Consider the following 15237-nt stretch of genomic DNA (forward strand, 5'->3'; position numbering starts at 1 on the left):
TTTGTTTTCTTTAGACTTGCTCAATTTTAGCATCTCAAACCAACTTCACTTCGTTAACAACATTCTGACGGAGTTCCTGCAGTTACGTATCCTGGCTGAACCAACATCATTATATCCAATACAGCCTAGTGACCTACTCTGTCAAAAATCTATCGTGACCTCTCTACAGTAATCCACAATCAAGAATTGTGTTCTTGGAGAAAGGCAAACAAATATTCAATCATTCACACTCTCCATCAGCCCTTACCCCATTCTGGCATAACCCTGAACTGATTGTCAACTGTAGCGGGTGGGGTTGGAAATGTTTTTTTTTGCAAGGCAGTAAGTATTTCTGTGGGATGCACATTGCAAGAAGTCTGGTGATCCGTGTGGTAAATTGAACGATCTGATTTATCTCTCTCCTTCAGGGAAGGGAGAGGAGCAGGACTGCACTGGGATTACCTAAGGACACCAACAAATCAACAAATTCTTATCAAATGCACTGGAAGACCGTGACCCCTTCAACAGGTTTCATTTTTGTTTTTTATACATTTTAAATGGTCTTTTGTTTTTGTTTAAGTTCATCATTGGCAAAAGGGGGATAAACTTGTCCTCGCAACAGGAATGCAAGATCATTTTTTGCCTTTAACATTGCATTTAACATGGAATTAAAATTTTAATATTGCCTGGATTTCAACACCATTCCAAGTATTTCACGTAAGTATGCGAACGGACAATTATCCCCAAATCATGTTTGATTTCTTTGTGTGACCCTTTTTATTTTCATTCGATGACCAACAGTAAAACTAATGCATAGCCCATAACCACATAAAGCATCAATGGTCATAAATACTGGAAGTTCATGATTGTGAAAAAAGGGAAACAAATTAAACAAAAAAGGAATTTAACATAGAATTCTGGATTTGGATTTGTTCTTAGTTAGTTAAATAAAATATTTAAAAATTTAAAAATATATTATATAAAAATATTTAAAAAATCCTATTCATTCAGTTGATATCAATTCATTTAATATCTCATTTTAATTCAATACATGCATTCTTATTCTGAGAAACCCTCAAGGTAAAAATGCATTTATCAATACAGTAGGCACTTTTGCCAAAAGAATAGAAAATTTACCAAATAATCTCCAAATACTTACGGACTGCACTGCATTTACATATCCTATTATATAAATATTCTATAGATATATATATATTAGTAGTAGTAATTAGTAGTAATTAGTAGTAATTATATATATATATATATATACAGTGAAAAAGTGTTTGCCCCTTCCTGATTTCTTATTTTTTTGCATGTTTGTCACACTTAAATGTTTCAGATCATCAAACAAATTTAAATATTAGTCAAAGACAACACAAGTAAACACAAAATGCAGTTTTTAAATGAAGGTTTTTATTATTAAGGGAGAAAAAAAATCCAAACCTACATGGCCCTGTGTGAAAAAGTGATTGCCCCCCCTGTTAAAACATAACTTAACTGTGGTTTATCAAACCTGAGTTCAATTTCTCTAGCCACACCCAGGCCGGATTACTGCCACACCTGTTCTCAATCAAGAAATCACTTAAATAGGACCTGCCTGACAAAGTGAAGTAGACCAAATGATCCTCAAAAGCTAGACATCATGCCGAGATCTAAAGAAATTCAGGAACAAATGAGAAAGAAAGTAATTGAGATCTATCAGTCTGGAAAAGGTTATGAAGCCATTTCTAAAGCTTTGGGACTCCAGCGAACCACAGTGAGAGCCATTATCCACAAACGGCGAAAACATGGAACAGTGGTGAACCTTCCCAGGAGTGGCCGGCCGACCAAAATTACCCCAAGAGCGCAGCGACGACTCATCCAAGAGGTCACAAAAGACCCCACAACAACATCCAAAGAACTGCAGGCCTCACTTGCCTCAGTTAAGGTCAGTGTTCATGACTCCACCATAAGAAAGAGACTGGGCAAAAATGACCTGCATGGCAGAGACGAAAACCACTGCTGAGTAAAAAGAACATTAAGGCTCGTCTCAATTTTGCCAGAAAACATCTTGATGTTCCCCAAGACTTTTGGGAAAATACTCTGTGGTCTGAAGAGACAAAAGTTGAACTTTATGGAAGGTGTGTGTCCCATTACATCTGCCGTAAAAGTAACACCGTATTTCAGAAAAAGAACATCATACCAACAGTAAAATATGGTGGTGGTAGTGTGATGGTCTGGGGCTGCTTTGCTGCTTCAGGATCCTGAAGGAGAATGTCCGGCCATCTGTTCGTGACCTCAAGCTGAAACGAACTTGGGTTCTGCAGCAGGACAATGATCCAAAACACACCAGCAAAATGAAGACTTTGGAGTGGCCTAGTCAAAGTCCTGACCTGAATCCTATTGAGATGCTGTGGCATAACCTTAAAAAGGCAGTTCATGCTCGAAAACCCTCCAATGTGGCTGAATTACAACAATTCTGCAAAGATGAGTGGGCCAAAATTCCTCCACAGCGCTGTAAGAGACTCATTGCAAGTTATCGCAAACGCTTGATTGCAGTTGTTGCTGCTAAGGGTGGCCCAACCAGTTATTAGGTTTAGGGGGCAATCACTTTTTCACACAGGGCCATGTAGGTTTGGATTTTTTTTCTCCCTTAATAATAATAATTTAAAAACTGCATTTTGTGTTTACTTGTGTTGTCTTTGACTAATATTTAAATTTGTTTGATGATCTGAAACATTTAAGTGTGACAAACATGCAAAAAATAAGAAATCAGGAAGGGGCAAACACTTTTTCACTGTATATATATATATATATAATTACTACTACTAATATATATATATCTATAGAATATTTATATAATAGGATATGTAAATGCAGTGCAGTCCGTGAGTATTTGGAGATTATTTGGTAAATTTTCTGTTCTTTTGGCTCAGTCCTCCAGCACACTGAATTTTTAATGAAACAAATTAATATGAATTCCAAATTGCACAGTCACCTTTAATTTGACAGTATCTATACCCATATTGGGTGATCCTTGTAGGAATTAGAGCCATTTTTATGCATAGTCCCTTCATTTTAGGGGACCAAAAGTAATTGGACTGTTTCAGCTGAATTCAGTGACTTGCCTAGTGCAATGAAAATCAGTGAAGCCATTATAAGGCTGTATGTTTGGGATCTTTGCCTTGCTGTGGAATGAAACACCCCCAATGAGTTTATAGGCCTTTGATTGAACCTGAGCAGACAAGAGCTTCTGTATGCTTCAGAATTCCTTCTGCTGCTGCATTCCTATGACTCCAACAGCAATCAAGACTATAGATATGGATATCCTTGCATTTGGCTGGATATATCTATTTCAGATAAATATCTTTATGAATAAATATTAAGAGCAGTCAAAATGGACAGCATTACTGTTGATTTCATAAATATTATTTTCACTCAATTCAGTGAAATTATTCAGGATTAATCTGAAATTAATCTAGAACAAACCTTTAAACTTGTCAGATGCAGCCCTTCATATTACCTTCACACATTTCAGTCAGAAGTGTACTGACAGTTCTATAGGGCAAATCCATCACACTGTCACCGAGTCACCTTTTCTATGTTTTTATTTTTTACACTTCTGATGCAAAGGTGTTGCTCTTCATTTAAAAAAAGACTGCATGGATAACAGCTGGATTTTCATGAAAGGTTTCTGGCTCCTGGTAAATATGAACCCAATCAAAATGTCATATTGAATTCTACAGTGGGAGCAATGTCGCTTCCTGCTGAAGCAGTTACTCACTCCCACATGTACTGCACTACCTAATTGAGTATGAACTACTTTGTACTTTGTTTATTTGTAAAGACAACCAGTTGCACAGGGGAACTGACAAACTCAAATTTGTCTGAATAACATTAAATGAACTACTAATGAAGTGGTTATCACACATTGTCATGACAGAACACATTTAATATGTTGTGTTATTAAGAAGCATAATTAAACAGCATGTTAAAAAGCACAGACAGATGTTTCGTTGTACTGAATACAATTTTATTGTTGTGCCTTTCCTTCCATTGATTTTAAAGGAAAAAGCATGCCATCTGCCTCTTTCCACGGAATTCTACGACCTCTCTTAATCGCCACCTTTTTACTGGGCTGTTTTGTGACTCTGTTTTTGATGTATTTTAAGCCATCCAGTAGCTGGCTATCTGGCCCAGTGGAGTCAGCAACATCCACACTCAAGGTGAAGCACCTGTTTGCCAAAAATGAGCAGAATCAAACTATCATACTAATTTGGCTGTGGCCCTTTGGCCAAACCTACGATCTCAGCGTCTGCAGTTCGCTGTTTAACATTGACGGTTGTTACTTGACCGCTGACAGGAATCTCTACAACCAGTCAGACGGGGTTATCATCCACCACCGCGACATCAGCAGCAACCTTTCAAATCTCCCCCCCTTGCAGCGGCCCTCTTTCCAGAAATGGATCTGGATGAACCTCGAGTCGCCATCACACTCTTCACAGTTGCCTGGTCTGGAGAACCTGTTCAACCTGACACTGAATTACCGTCAGGACGCTGACATCATAGTGCCTTATGGGTCCATAGTTGCGAACCAGAAGGAGGAGGAGTTTGTGGTGCCAAGCAAGAGCAAGCTAATCTGCTGGATCGTCAGCAACTGGAACCCTGAGCACATCCGTGTCAAATACTACAACGAGCTCTACAAGTACGTGGAGATTCACGCCTATGGGCAAGCTTTCGGGGAGTACGTCAATGACCAGAACTTCTTCCCAATCATAGCCACCTGCAAGTTCTATCTGTCCTTTGAGAACTCCATCCACAAAGACTACATTACAGAGAAGCTGTACAACCCGCTAGCTGTCGGCTCAGTGCCGATCGTCCTCGGGCCATCGAGGCAGAACTACGAGAACTTTGTTCCCGGCGATGCCTTCATCCATGTGGACGATTTCCTCTCCCCGAAAGAGCTGGCTGATTTCATATTTTTCCTGGACAAGAACGAAGAGATGTACCTTCGTTATTTTCGCTGGCATAAGCACTTTACTGTAAAGAAATCTTATTTTTGGGCAGAACACACTTGCCTCGCTTGTGATTACATTAAAAGGCACAAGGAGTACAAGGTCTTCAATAACCTTGACAAATGGTACTGGGGTTAAAATAAACTAAACTGCTGTTTGTGGATGACACAATCATTCTTTTGGCAAATTATGAGTACATTTGAAAGAATAATCCACTGTTCATTAATTGAATGCATGCATCTTTGAAAAAAGTATGACCCTTGTTTGTTTTCAATTTTTTTCCTGTGTTGTGAAGTGATTTCCAGAGCAACACTTCTATTGATAAGTTATCTTCTATTTGGAACTTGCAGTTCAATGTGTTTGACATCACTTGTGATGCATTTATAGGATTTCAAATTCGCAGATGTTCTACGGAATTATAGTTTACTGTGGCCAAAGACCCTAATCCCTCCCCTTTACCCTGGTGGAACTGTAAAGCATCTCCTTCATGCTAACCACAATGCACTATAGTTTCAGTTATTCTCGTTAAGCAGTTGATCCAAGCAGATGTTACATTCCTTCCTTTTTTACTTCCTTTCCTTACTGACATTTTGTTTTATTCTAGCAATTGCCCCTCATAGTGGTGAGTAAACATGGAAAAAATAGCATTTGTTTTAATGTTTTGGTGGATTTGGTGACTGGTGGTGGACATTCAGTTCCATTGCAATGAGGCTATTACTAGTAGCATATTTAGTGCTTATTTTTGTGAGGTAATCTAAGGTGATCCAGTGGTAGCATATTTTTGAAAATGAAGACTGCCATGAGACAACACTAAAGAGTCATTTAAGTGGATTCTGTGACCACTTTGCTCTTAACTTTTTATTGTTGAGTCATTTACTTGGACCATTTAGAAAAAATAGTCTGTGTACCCCTCTGGAAACTTCTAGTACTGCAGAATCAACCACCAGCATCAATTTTCATTATTAGAATGCATTTGTATACACTGTGATCACTGTCATATTGTGATTAGACCTGAGGAATGGAATTAATTCTTTTCAAGCTTTTATGTTTTTGAACACCATCCTTCATCATTGCCTCACAATGCACTGTTGACCTATGCATTATAAGACTGAACATCTGCACATCTGGTTCAAATACAATGGCACATCCAATTTACAAAATGGCCAGCGGCAGTCATCTTGGATTTTGTGCTCTAGTGGGAGCATTTTTTTTCTAAAATTGTCCAAGTGAAAGGATCATCAATAAAAAGGGTGGTCACAGAATCCACTGGAATGACTCTACTACAACCAACAATGTTGTATGACTCGGTAATATTGAGCAACATATCAAACCAACACACTTTTTGGCTCTTTCACATTCAGCATAAAAGTTACTCCGCGTATATCATCACATTTGAATATTCTGAATACAGGATCGTCAAAGCGGACACCAACAGTGGAAAATATAATATACAGAAGCAATAAGAATGCATAAACACATTGAATCAATATTGCTACAAAAATTCCATCATGAAAAGGTGGCGTTTTTTTAGTAAATATGGCATTTTTTGTAAGTGTTCCTGCTTGAAGTTAAAGATGGAAGGATAGTGTGTATTTGTGATTTTAACATGTGAAAAGGGCAAGTTTTATTCAGGGTTTAGATGGGCAAAAATGTTTATTTGGATCAGTAGAATATTAACAACATTAAGTAGCATTGGGTAGTCTTCAAAATCCTTGCTTTCAGTTGTGTAATTATATAAAAGAAACTTAATATAATGATCACATGGCTCTAAAAATGGCATTTAAAATTATGTTATTTTATCTGACAGTATTTTCAAATAGAGAGTGCTGACTATATAGTACAGTCATTAATGTTATATAGAAGAACAAGATGATCAATGTTGGGAAGACTTTTCTAAGTAAGAATCTATTTATTTTACAAAACAAGGTAATTGTAAAAAAGCACATGAAAGATTAATTAGATATAGCATATATCTATGCAGTCTATATTTAAAGGGTTTTGAATAGTAGTTATAAATATACTGCAAATATACTGTGAGTATTCATTTATTTGATTTTATTGTATTTTTAATTGTTGGGAGGAGGGGGGGGGGGGGGGGGGGGTGTAAGGTTGAGTACTTACACCACCCCACCTCCTACTGCCATTTTAAAATATGGCAACAGAATGAAAACCAAGATCTGGTATCTGTTAAACCATTAGATACACTTTTTCAGTGTCAGACCAATGCCATAACAGTTGTAATTCATTCAGAATTTTCTCTATGGGGTATTCTGTCAACATTGTTTGCTGGTTTGAGTTTCATTAGTGTATCCAAATTAGCCAAATTAGCCACCCATTGTGTTGACTTAGCCCATTCTGCTTGCCTCTCTAAAAAAAGACAGATTCCTTCTTTAAAATAGTTCGCTGTTGATTTGATGAACATTTGTCATTAGTGTTTATTTAAAAATCCATTGCAAGTGTCATTATAAGCACAAAATGGAGAGCTCATTTTGGTGATCGCTGATCTCTCTCAACCATAAACACTTGCATTTAAATTTCAGGACTTATGTTAATTGTGGCTGGGTCTATGTGGAAGGCAGCAACGTTCTATATTTTTCCTCAGCGTTCTTATAAATGTGGGTAAAGGTCCGTAACGGGGAAGAATATTCATTTTTGAAATGGCCACAAAAATAAGTAAATAAACAAAGAAAATATCAATAAAGTACAGTTAAGGATTTCCTTAGAAACCACTGAAATGTCTTCCTTATGTTTGTGTGTGGCCATATTCAAATCATATTTTATGTGCGAATATTATTTTTAAACTGATACTAAATAAATGTTCCACTGTTTTTCAACATTAGAGAAAGTGCATTGTTTAATTTAGCAAAAATACATCTTTACAAATAATACTTTTAGTTAAGAGGTAAGTTACTTTATTAACCATACTGTATATTGCACCAGCTTTGAATATTGAGCATATACTGTACTACTATGCAGTGAACATGTACTAATCTGCCCCAAGTTACCCTTTTCAAGGGTGCTGAGGTGGTTTAACTCGTTTGATGCAGAATCCCCTTGCTTAGGAATTGGTTAGCACTCAGTATACTCAGTATTACTACATAAAACGATTACAGATTCAGCTAACTTCGCTGACTCCATTAACGTTCCTTGTTAAAATGCCACCCACTCTACTGTAGCATACTGTATTATGAGCTTAGGATGTATTAATATTAGGCTTTTTATAGATCAACACTGACTGAGACTGTGTGTGATGTCAGAGCAGGTAAGATCATGAAAAGACAACTTAGATCTGGAGCTGAGCTGGCAGGGGGAATTGATGAGACTCACCATTAAAGCATGTGGGAGTACTCTCAGGAGTCCGACCGCTTCTTTTTTTAAGTATTCCCATTGATCCTACTGTGTAGACATACCCATCAAACACAGATATTAGTATCATACCGGTAATATACATTGAATTCCAGTTTACAGAGATGAAGGCTGCTGGAAACCATCTGGCTGAAGGAATTAGCTACGTATATATACTATTTGCTTATGGGAGGCTAGTGAACAACCTACTATTGTCACTGTGAATAGTTATGGATTTGACTTCTTATACAAATGTGAAATGTTCACACGCCATGATTTCTGTTCACAATAACGTGTTTTTTCGGACGACATTTGTTTTTGGTGGATTAAGAATGGGGAGTGTTGTTGCCTTCTAGAAAAAAAAAACTCCCAAGACCAGGAACTGAAGTGATATTGTAATTCATGCTCATGCGTTCAGTTTTGTACACATCCTCAAAACTGGATAATACAGGCTTTATGATCAGTGGACTGATATACAAATGTAAAAAAGTGCATCTACTGCCTTCAATATTTGTAATGATGTAAACCATACCCTTGTTTAACTTAAAAAAGAGTACATTTGAATTTAGGCTGCACTACATTATATTTTGAAAATAATGTAAAGAAACAAGAGCAATTGTTTTTTTGTTTTTTTTGTTTTTTTGTTGGGATTGCTTAATGTCAATTAATTATGTTTCTGCAGAATATCCCCTACCCCACATTGCAGATCTGTGTAATATGAATTTTCCACATAAAATAGGACTTGATATACTGTACATTGTTTGTTAAACAGTGTTTGCACTATTAATTATAGAGCTAATAACAAAACTATAAGGTATTTATGGGAACAAATGACTGCCAATTACAATGAGAATTTGTCTTCAAGATAAGTACTTACTGTCGCATTTCCTATATCAATTGTAATATGTTCTGGTAATGTAATTGATTCAATTTTACACTTTTTGGTTTATGCTAGTTGAGCTTTTTTTTCCTGCATTACTATCAGTCAATGAATCATTCCATTTCAATCACTGCATTATTGAAAGGCCAGGGAAAATAACAAAATGCTGGTATTAAAGCATGCAGAGGTAGAAGGTAGTGGCCTACTTTAATCAGACTGGAATATATTGAAGGGGAAGGGAAACATTGCCCCAGATTCTTTCAACTGGAATGTGCTTTGTTCTTGCGTCTGAAAATATAAGGAATTTAGTTTGTATCTTTAATGATACAGACATCCATCCATCCATCCATTATCTGAACCCGCTTATCCTGAACAGAGTTGCAGGGGGGCTGGAGCCTATTCCAGCATACATTGGGCGAAAGGCAGGAATACACCCTGGACAGGTCGCCAGTCCATCGCAGTGATACAGACATATGATCTTCATTTCAACTGCCACTGAAGTTAAAGGAAAACTATGTACAAACAGTGGTGGAATAGTCAAGACTAACTTGCTTAAATTTGCCATTTGAATTCAAGAACAAACTACATTGGTGTGTGATTGAATCAGGCATGTACCCACACAATTGGCATATTTATTGCTGTTCATTATTGAGCGTGGATTGAAAGCCTTAAAGCACTTGAGTTTTCCAGTGGATTTGTTTTTAATCAGAGCAAATTAAATTGTGTTAATAAGAGACATCCTACAATAACAATTATAAACAGTGAAGTGTTGCATGGAACTGTTACATGAATTGCATAAACAATTTCAAGACTGTTTTCTGGGCTATATTCACAGTTATACTTTGTGTAAGAATGTAAGCAGGGGGTCACCATCCCTTGAGTCACAATGTCGGCTGGTTTTTGTACCCGTCTTAAAAGTCAGCAAACATATTTTAAATCAAGAAACCAGATGAGTTAACTGTGTAATCACCTGCTTTACTTGATCTAGTACATTCTGACACCAAAAACCACCTATCCAATGGCTTTCCAGGAGGAAGGTTGAGGGAGCCCTGTTGTAAGGTGTTCAGCAGAGAAGAAAATTACATCTGCCTGAGTTACAACCTGCCATAAACTGTAAATTCTTTTTGTAAAAATTCATTACGATCTAAGCAGACCACTTGGATTACGCACGCAATGTTCTCACGATTAGTTTTCTTCAGCTGTAATCTTGTATATCTGTACATAATCTGCTGTAAATAGTGTCAGTAAATATGTCAGCTTGATGCAAACCACAGTAACGGTCTCTGGTGGGGTTTTTTTCATAATAAATGGACATTGGGGAGTTCTTTATGTGAAATTACTTTTGACCGCAACATGCAGATGGAAAGCAGCTGATGTTTTCTGGCTCTGTGAGAACAGAGAACAATACCGATCAGAAGAGCTGCAAAGAAGAAAAAAAACACTGTTTTTTGGAGATAATTGAGGTGCCATGCAATCAAAGGTGCTCTTGTATGAGCGATATGAAAGAGAGGCTCACTGTGGGCAGCCCAGTAACTGGGGAGTTGTGGGGTACTAAAGACGGACAAGTGTTGTAAGACGGACACTTTCTTCAAGTGGGGGGAGAAGAGGAACAAGGGCAGGATTTTGGATTACACCTAATCCCATTGACGCTATCGAATTGCCGTCTTCTTGTGGGTCTGCGCCAGAGTTACAGTGCTTTGTTTCATTTCAGAATGTGCGTCTCTTTTGTGATGGTGCCCGTGTCCAACTGTGTTATTGTGTGTTGGTGAATCGTCGTCATTGAATCTCCTAAAATATGAACCTCCCAATTATGTTTCCATTGCGCTCACAGTTACACTCTGTATTAAAACAGAGGGAGTTTGTGGAGACTGGTAATGTAATACACTTTACAGGTTTATAATTCTATGTATTTTTTGCTGCATTCTTTCCATCTATCACTGTCTCTCCCTCTTTCACTTTCCCTATCTCACTTTTTCTATTTGTAACTGACTATGTATTTTGGTCTCTTGCTGGCTGTCACAGCATACATCTTTCAGTTTCTCTCTGACAAATCAAATTCCAACATGCTGTTCCAATTTGCACTGGCAATGCACTCAAAATTAGGCTATAGCCAAAGCAAAGAAATAGCTGAGACAAAATTATTGCAAAATGTCACAATTAAGGGTTATAAGTAATTAACAAAAGCACCATTAACAAAAATAGCAAAGATGACAACAAAATGTGACACATTGCACCTCTCCTCTCTCCTGAGGCCATACAGATCATTTTAAAACAACTGCTTATTCTTTCACAGAAACCTAAAGATTTGTGTGCAGAACAGCATGTCAGTACAATTCAGTCAACATTTACTTTACTTTTACTTTTTTTTTACTTTTATGGTACTTTTTGCTGGTTTTGTACAAAGCATATAATTGTCTTTTCCCTGTTTTTTGTATGGATAATAACATTCCATTCAAATGGGATCTGCACATTTATTTATTCTAATGTTTTTATTTATTTTAAGGCTTTGCCTTCTTGCACTTTGAAAACAAGGGGGGTGCGTTTCATGTGTCTCACCTCCAGTAAATGCAGTAACATCTAGGGGGCTGAATTTTAGCAGCAATTAATATAACATTTACAAAAAGATGATTTAATGATGTACCCATATGATTAACTATATTGCTGTTCAGAATCGATTCAAAAAGGAACAAGCCTCACAATTTTGTCCTTGCATTCAGAAATACAATGTGTTTTGTAAAGTTTTTTTTTAAGAGAAGACATCATGCTTTGTTTCACTATACAAATTTATTCAGTTAACTGAGAGGTCCCCTATGCTGCAGGTAATTGGAAAAGGTGCAGTGTCAGTAATAGATTTTTTGATTGCCAAATCATTGTGTTTTGCCAAATAATGTGATTGAGTAAAACATGTCTGTTTTTGTCAATAAAGTGTCAGAGAATTACAGAGCTTTCATATTCGGTCTCTTTATTTACGGCCAAATATGGCATGTGCATGTTAAATTGCTGTAATAATTCAGATATGTAAGTTTAACTATTAAGACCTGGATAATAGCAGTTGTCCAGTGAATTCTTTGTCCTGAGCATCAAGATTATTTTCAGACACTCTTCAGCGAGTCAACAGTCTCCCTGCTGTTACAATGACACCATATGTTATTCAAGGTCAATCAATGAGAACTGTATATTCCTGAAAGGGAAATTTGATACAGGTACCATTTTATTGACAATACGCAAACAGACAGCCTCATAATTATTGTCACACTTGATAAAGATGCCAAAAAAATGCCGTCAAAAATAGCACCATTACTGAGAGATACTGTAATTGTGTAATGTGGAAAATGCAGTGCTTCTAAGGAATGAACCTAAAAAACACAATTTTCAAATTATGAATTAATTTTGTTATTATTGTTGTTATTTTTATTAATGCAATTCACAATTAGTGGCACTGCCTTAATTAATAATTGATACACCGTCCCCTGGCAAGGATAAGAGCACTGAGCCTTTTCCTACAATGTGTAAGAGGTTTTAGAAAATATTGGGAATTACTCAATGCAGAAACATTCAAGATTCTGCTGTAATAAAATATGTTTTAACTTAAGTTTATGTTTTCATATTGTAGAGTTGTGTGCAAAAGTTTTGGCACCCCTGGTCAAAAAGCCTTTTACAATCCACTTTTAAGTGAACAGAAGCAAACCTGGGGTGAGTTTCCCGATAACGGTGTCTCTTAGCACTTTACGAAGACTCTAAGGCACAGGTGTCAAACTCCAATCCTGGAGGGCTGCAGTGTCTGCTGGTTTTTTAGATGTTGTCAGCATCTGTGGTTCATTCAAGTCATTGATTGGCTAAAGAATCCACACAAGGCCTTAATTGACAGCTGATTGTAAGGAAACCCCAAAAACCTGCAGACACTGCGGCCCCCTGGGAATTCAGTTTGACACCCCTGCTCTAAGGTATACCTTACTAAAGATGTATACTTTTCTATATGTGTTCCCTGAACTATCACTGGGGCGTTGCTCAAGGGATAGCTTCTACATGCGATGTGACTAGGCCCATCGACTCGCTCTAATATCGATTATGCACTCCATGCAGCGACTGTTTGACTGCGGTATGAGAGAAAGTAGTGTTATTTATGAATAAAACACTTCAGGAATACTTTAAAATATTGCATATTTGTCTTCTGGAGTGATGTGTGGGTTCTTTTAAACATTTCTCACCAGGTCTCAGGGCATTCTATCTGAAATCTTTTTGGTCTTCCAGACCTTGCCCTGAGTCTAATATTCCATTTATCTTCCATTTTCTAATAATGTTTCTTACAGTGGAAATAAGTAGTTTGAATCATTGAGAGAGTGATGGAAATGAACCATATTCATTTGAATCAGTCAGAAACATGAGGAATAAACTAAACCGGAACTTCTTATTGTGTATGAGCCATAATATTTCATAATGTTTATTTTGTTTGTATGTTTATATTTATTGCTTATGAGCCTGTATATCTTCCTTTGCTTATTGTCTAATAATTATTTGATTGGGGTCCTAATCGTTTGTGTGGGTGTGGTTTTACCTACATAGGTGGGGGGAGGCCCTTGGACAGAAGGACAGAGAGAGAGGGTTAGTTGGGTCGGGATATTTTCTGTTAACCGTACGCCATGTCATGTTTTCGTTTTGTTTGTTTGAATAAGTTTCATCATGTTTAATATCGTTTGACTTCGATCGTAATAAACACCATAAACTTTACTTTCGACTGGACATGAATTCAATGGAACGAGTGAGACAGCAACAAGCCAACCTAAGCCTCTTGGCGACCTTTGTTTGATCTAAAAGTCACTACATATTGTATTGCTAATTTCCTTCACAAACGTTGTTGGCAACTAACATTAGTTAATAAAAACCAGACGCTCATTGGAGGCCATATAGAGAAACACTGGGATGATAACTTTACAAACATGAAACGATGAAATGTTAAATCTGGCCTTGCCTGTTGTAAAACTAGTTAGCTAACTAATTTTGGTGGTAACTTGACAATAATAGAGTTTCCAATAACACTAGCTAGCTAGTTTGCACTGGTCATTCATGATAATAATGTTGGCTAGCTAACGTTACCACCAATTTTAGGGGGTGCTGACCATATCTCGATGGTGCTGACAGCTAACGTTAATGTTACATTAGCTAGCGAGGCCACATCATATGAATAAAACAATTTTGTTCAGTTTTCACAAATTATTTTTATATTCCAACATTGACTTAGTAAACACTGCCTGCTATTCATATTCCTCAAAGTCAGTAGGCAGCAGAGGCAGAACCGTCATCCACCAAGAAGTAAATTCTTTGCTGTTGTGATGTCACCCTGATTTGTCGTATAGGTCGTTGGCACAGGACCTATGTTACCATTGTTTATTCTTGTTATTTATTCATCATCATGCATATCTGGTTATTGTTCCCATTACAGTTATTACATTCGTGATCCCCTGTGATGTCTGTGTCTGAATGTTTACGAGCCCGAGTCACTCCCCCTGCCTGCGTGCTTCACTATTCGGGTGGTTTTGGTAGTTTCCGGGTTTTAAACATTTCTTCCAGCCTCGCATTTCTTACTTCCGGCTTCTCTTGATAGTTAAATGTTGTAAAGCACTATTCTTACTAACTGCTACTAATCTAGATATTGCACAGTACTAATCAGATTAATACACTTACTGTCTTACTAACTAACAGTCACTTTAATTGGGCAGTTTAGATAAATCATGCAACTAACTCACTAACGCAATCTCTTAGTTTTCCACACTGTTCTATAACTCTGCCTCCCTATGCTATCCCTGATTACTTGCTTAGTTTCAGCGAAGTGTTTGAACCTGTCTCTTACTATCACTACGTATTCAATCTATGCAAATGTCTACTCCCTAATCCGGAGCCGTATGTTTTACATGTTAGTTTATGTGCTTCCAGTCCGTGTTTTCGTCTCCCTTCTGTTATTGTATTATTACCCTATTATGTTTTCCACCTGTTTTCTATTTGTTAGCGCACCTTCATTCCGAGCCCCGCCTAGATTTTCAC

The 15237-nt window shown here is 37.2% G+C and overlaps 1 protein-coding gene across 1 annotated transcript; it reads left to right on the forward strand.

The window, feature by feature from the left end:
* The first annotated feature begins 585 nt into the window (after nucleotides 1-585).
* fut9a (fucosyltransferase 9a) lies at nucleotides 586-5204 on the forward strand. Its single transcript, XM_061258890.1, has 2 exons — nucleotides 586-696; nucleotides 4027-5204. Exon 2 carries the CDS (start codon nucleotides 4035-4037, stop codon nucleotides 5109-5111), a length of 1077 nt encoding a protein of 358 aa, XP_061114874.1. The 5' UTR covers nucleotides 586-696; nucleotides 4027-4034; the 3' UTR covers nucleotides 5112-5204.
* Nucleotides 5205-15237: the final 10033 nt, after the last annotated feature.

This window comes from Conger conger, chromosome 1, assembly GCF_963514075.1.
Source record: "Conger conger chromosome 1, fConCon1.1, whole genome shotgun sequence".
Lineage (NCBI taxonomy): Eukaryota > Metazoa > Chordata > Actinopteri > Anguilliformes > Congridae > Conger > Conger conger.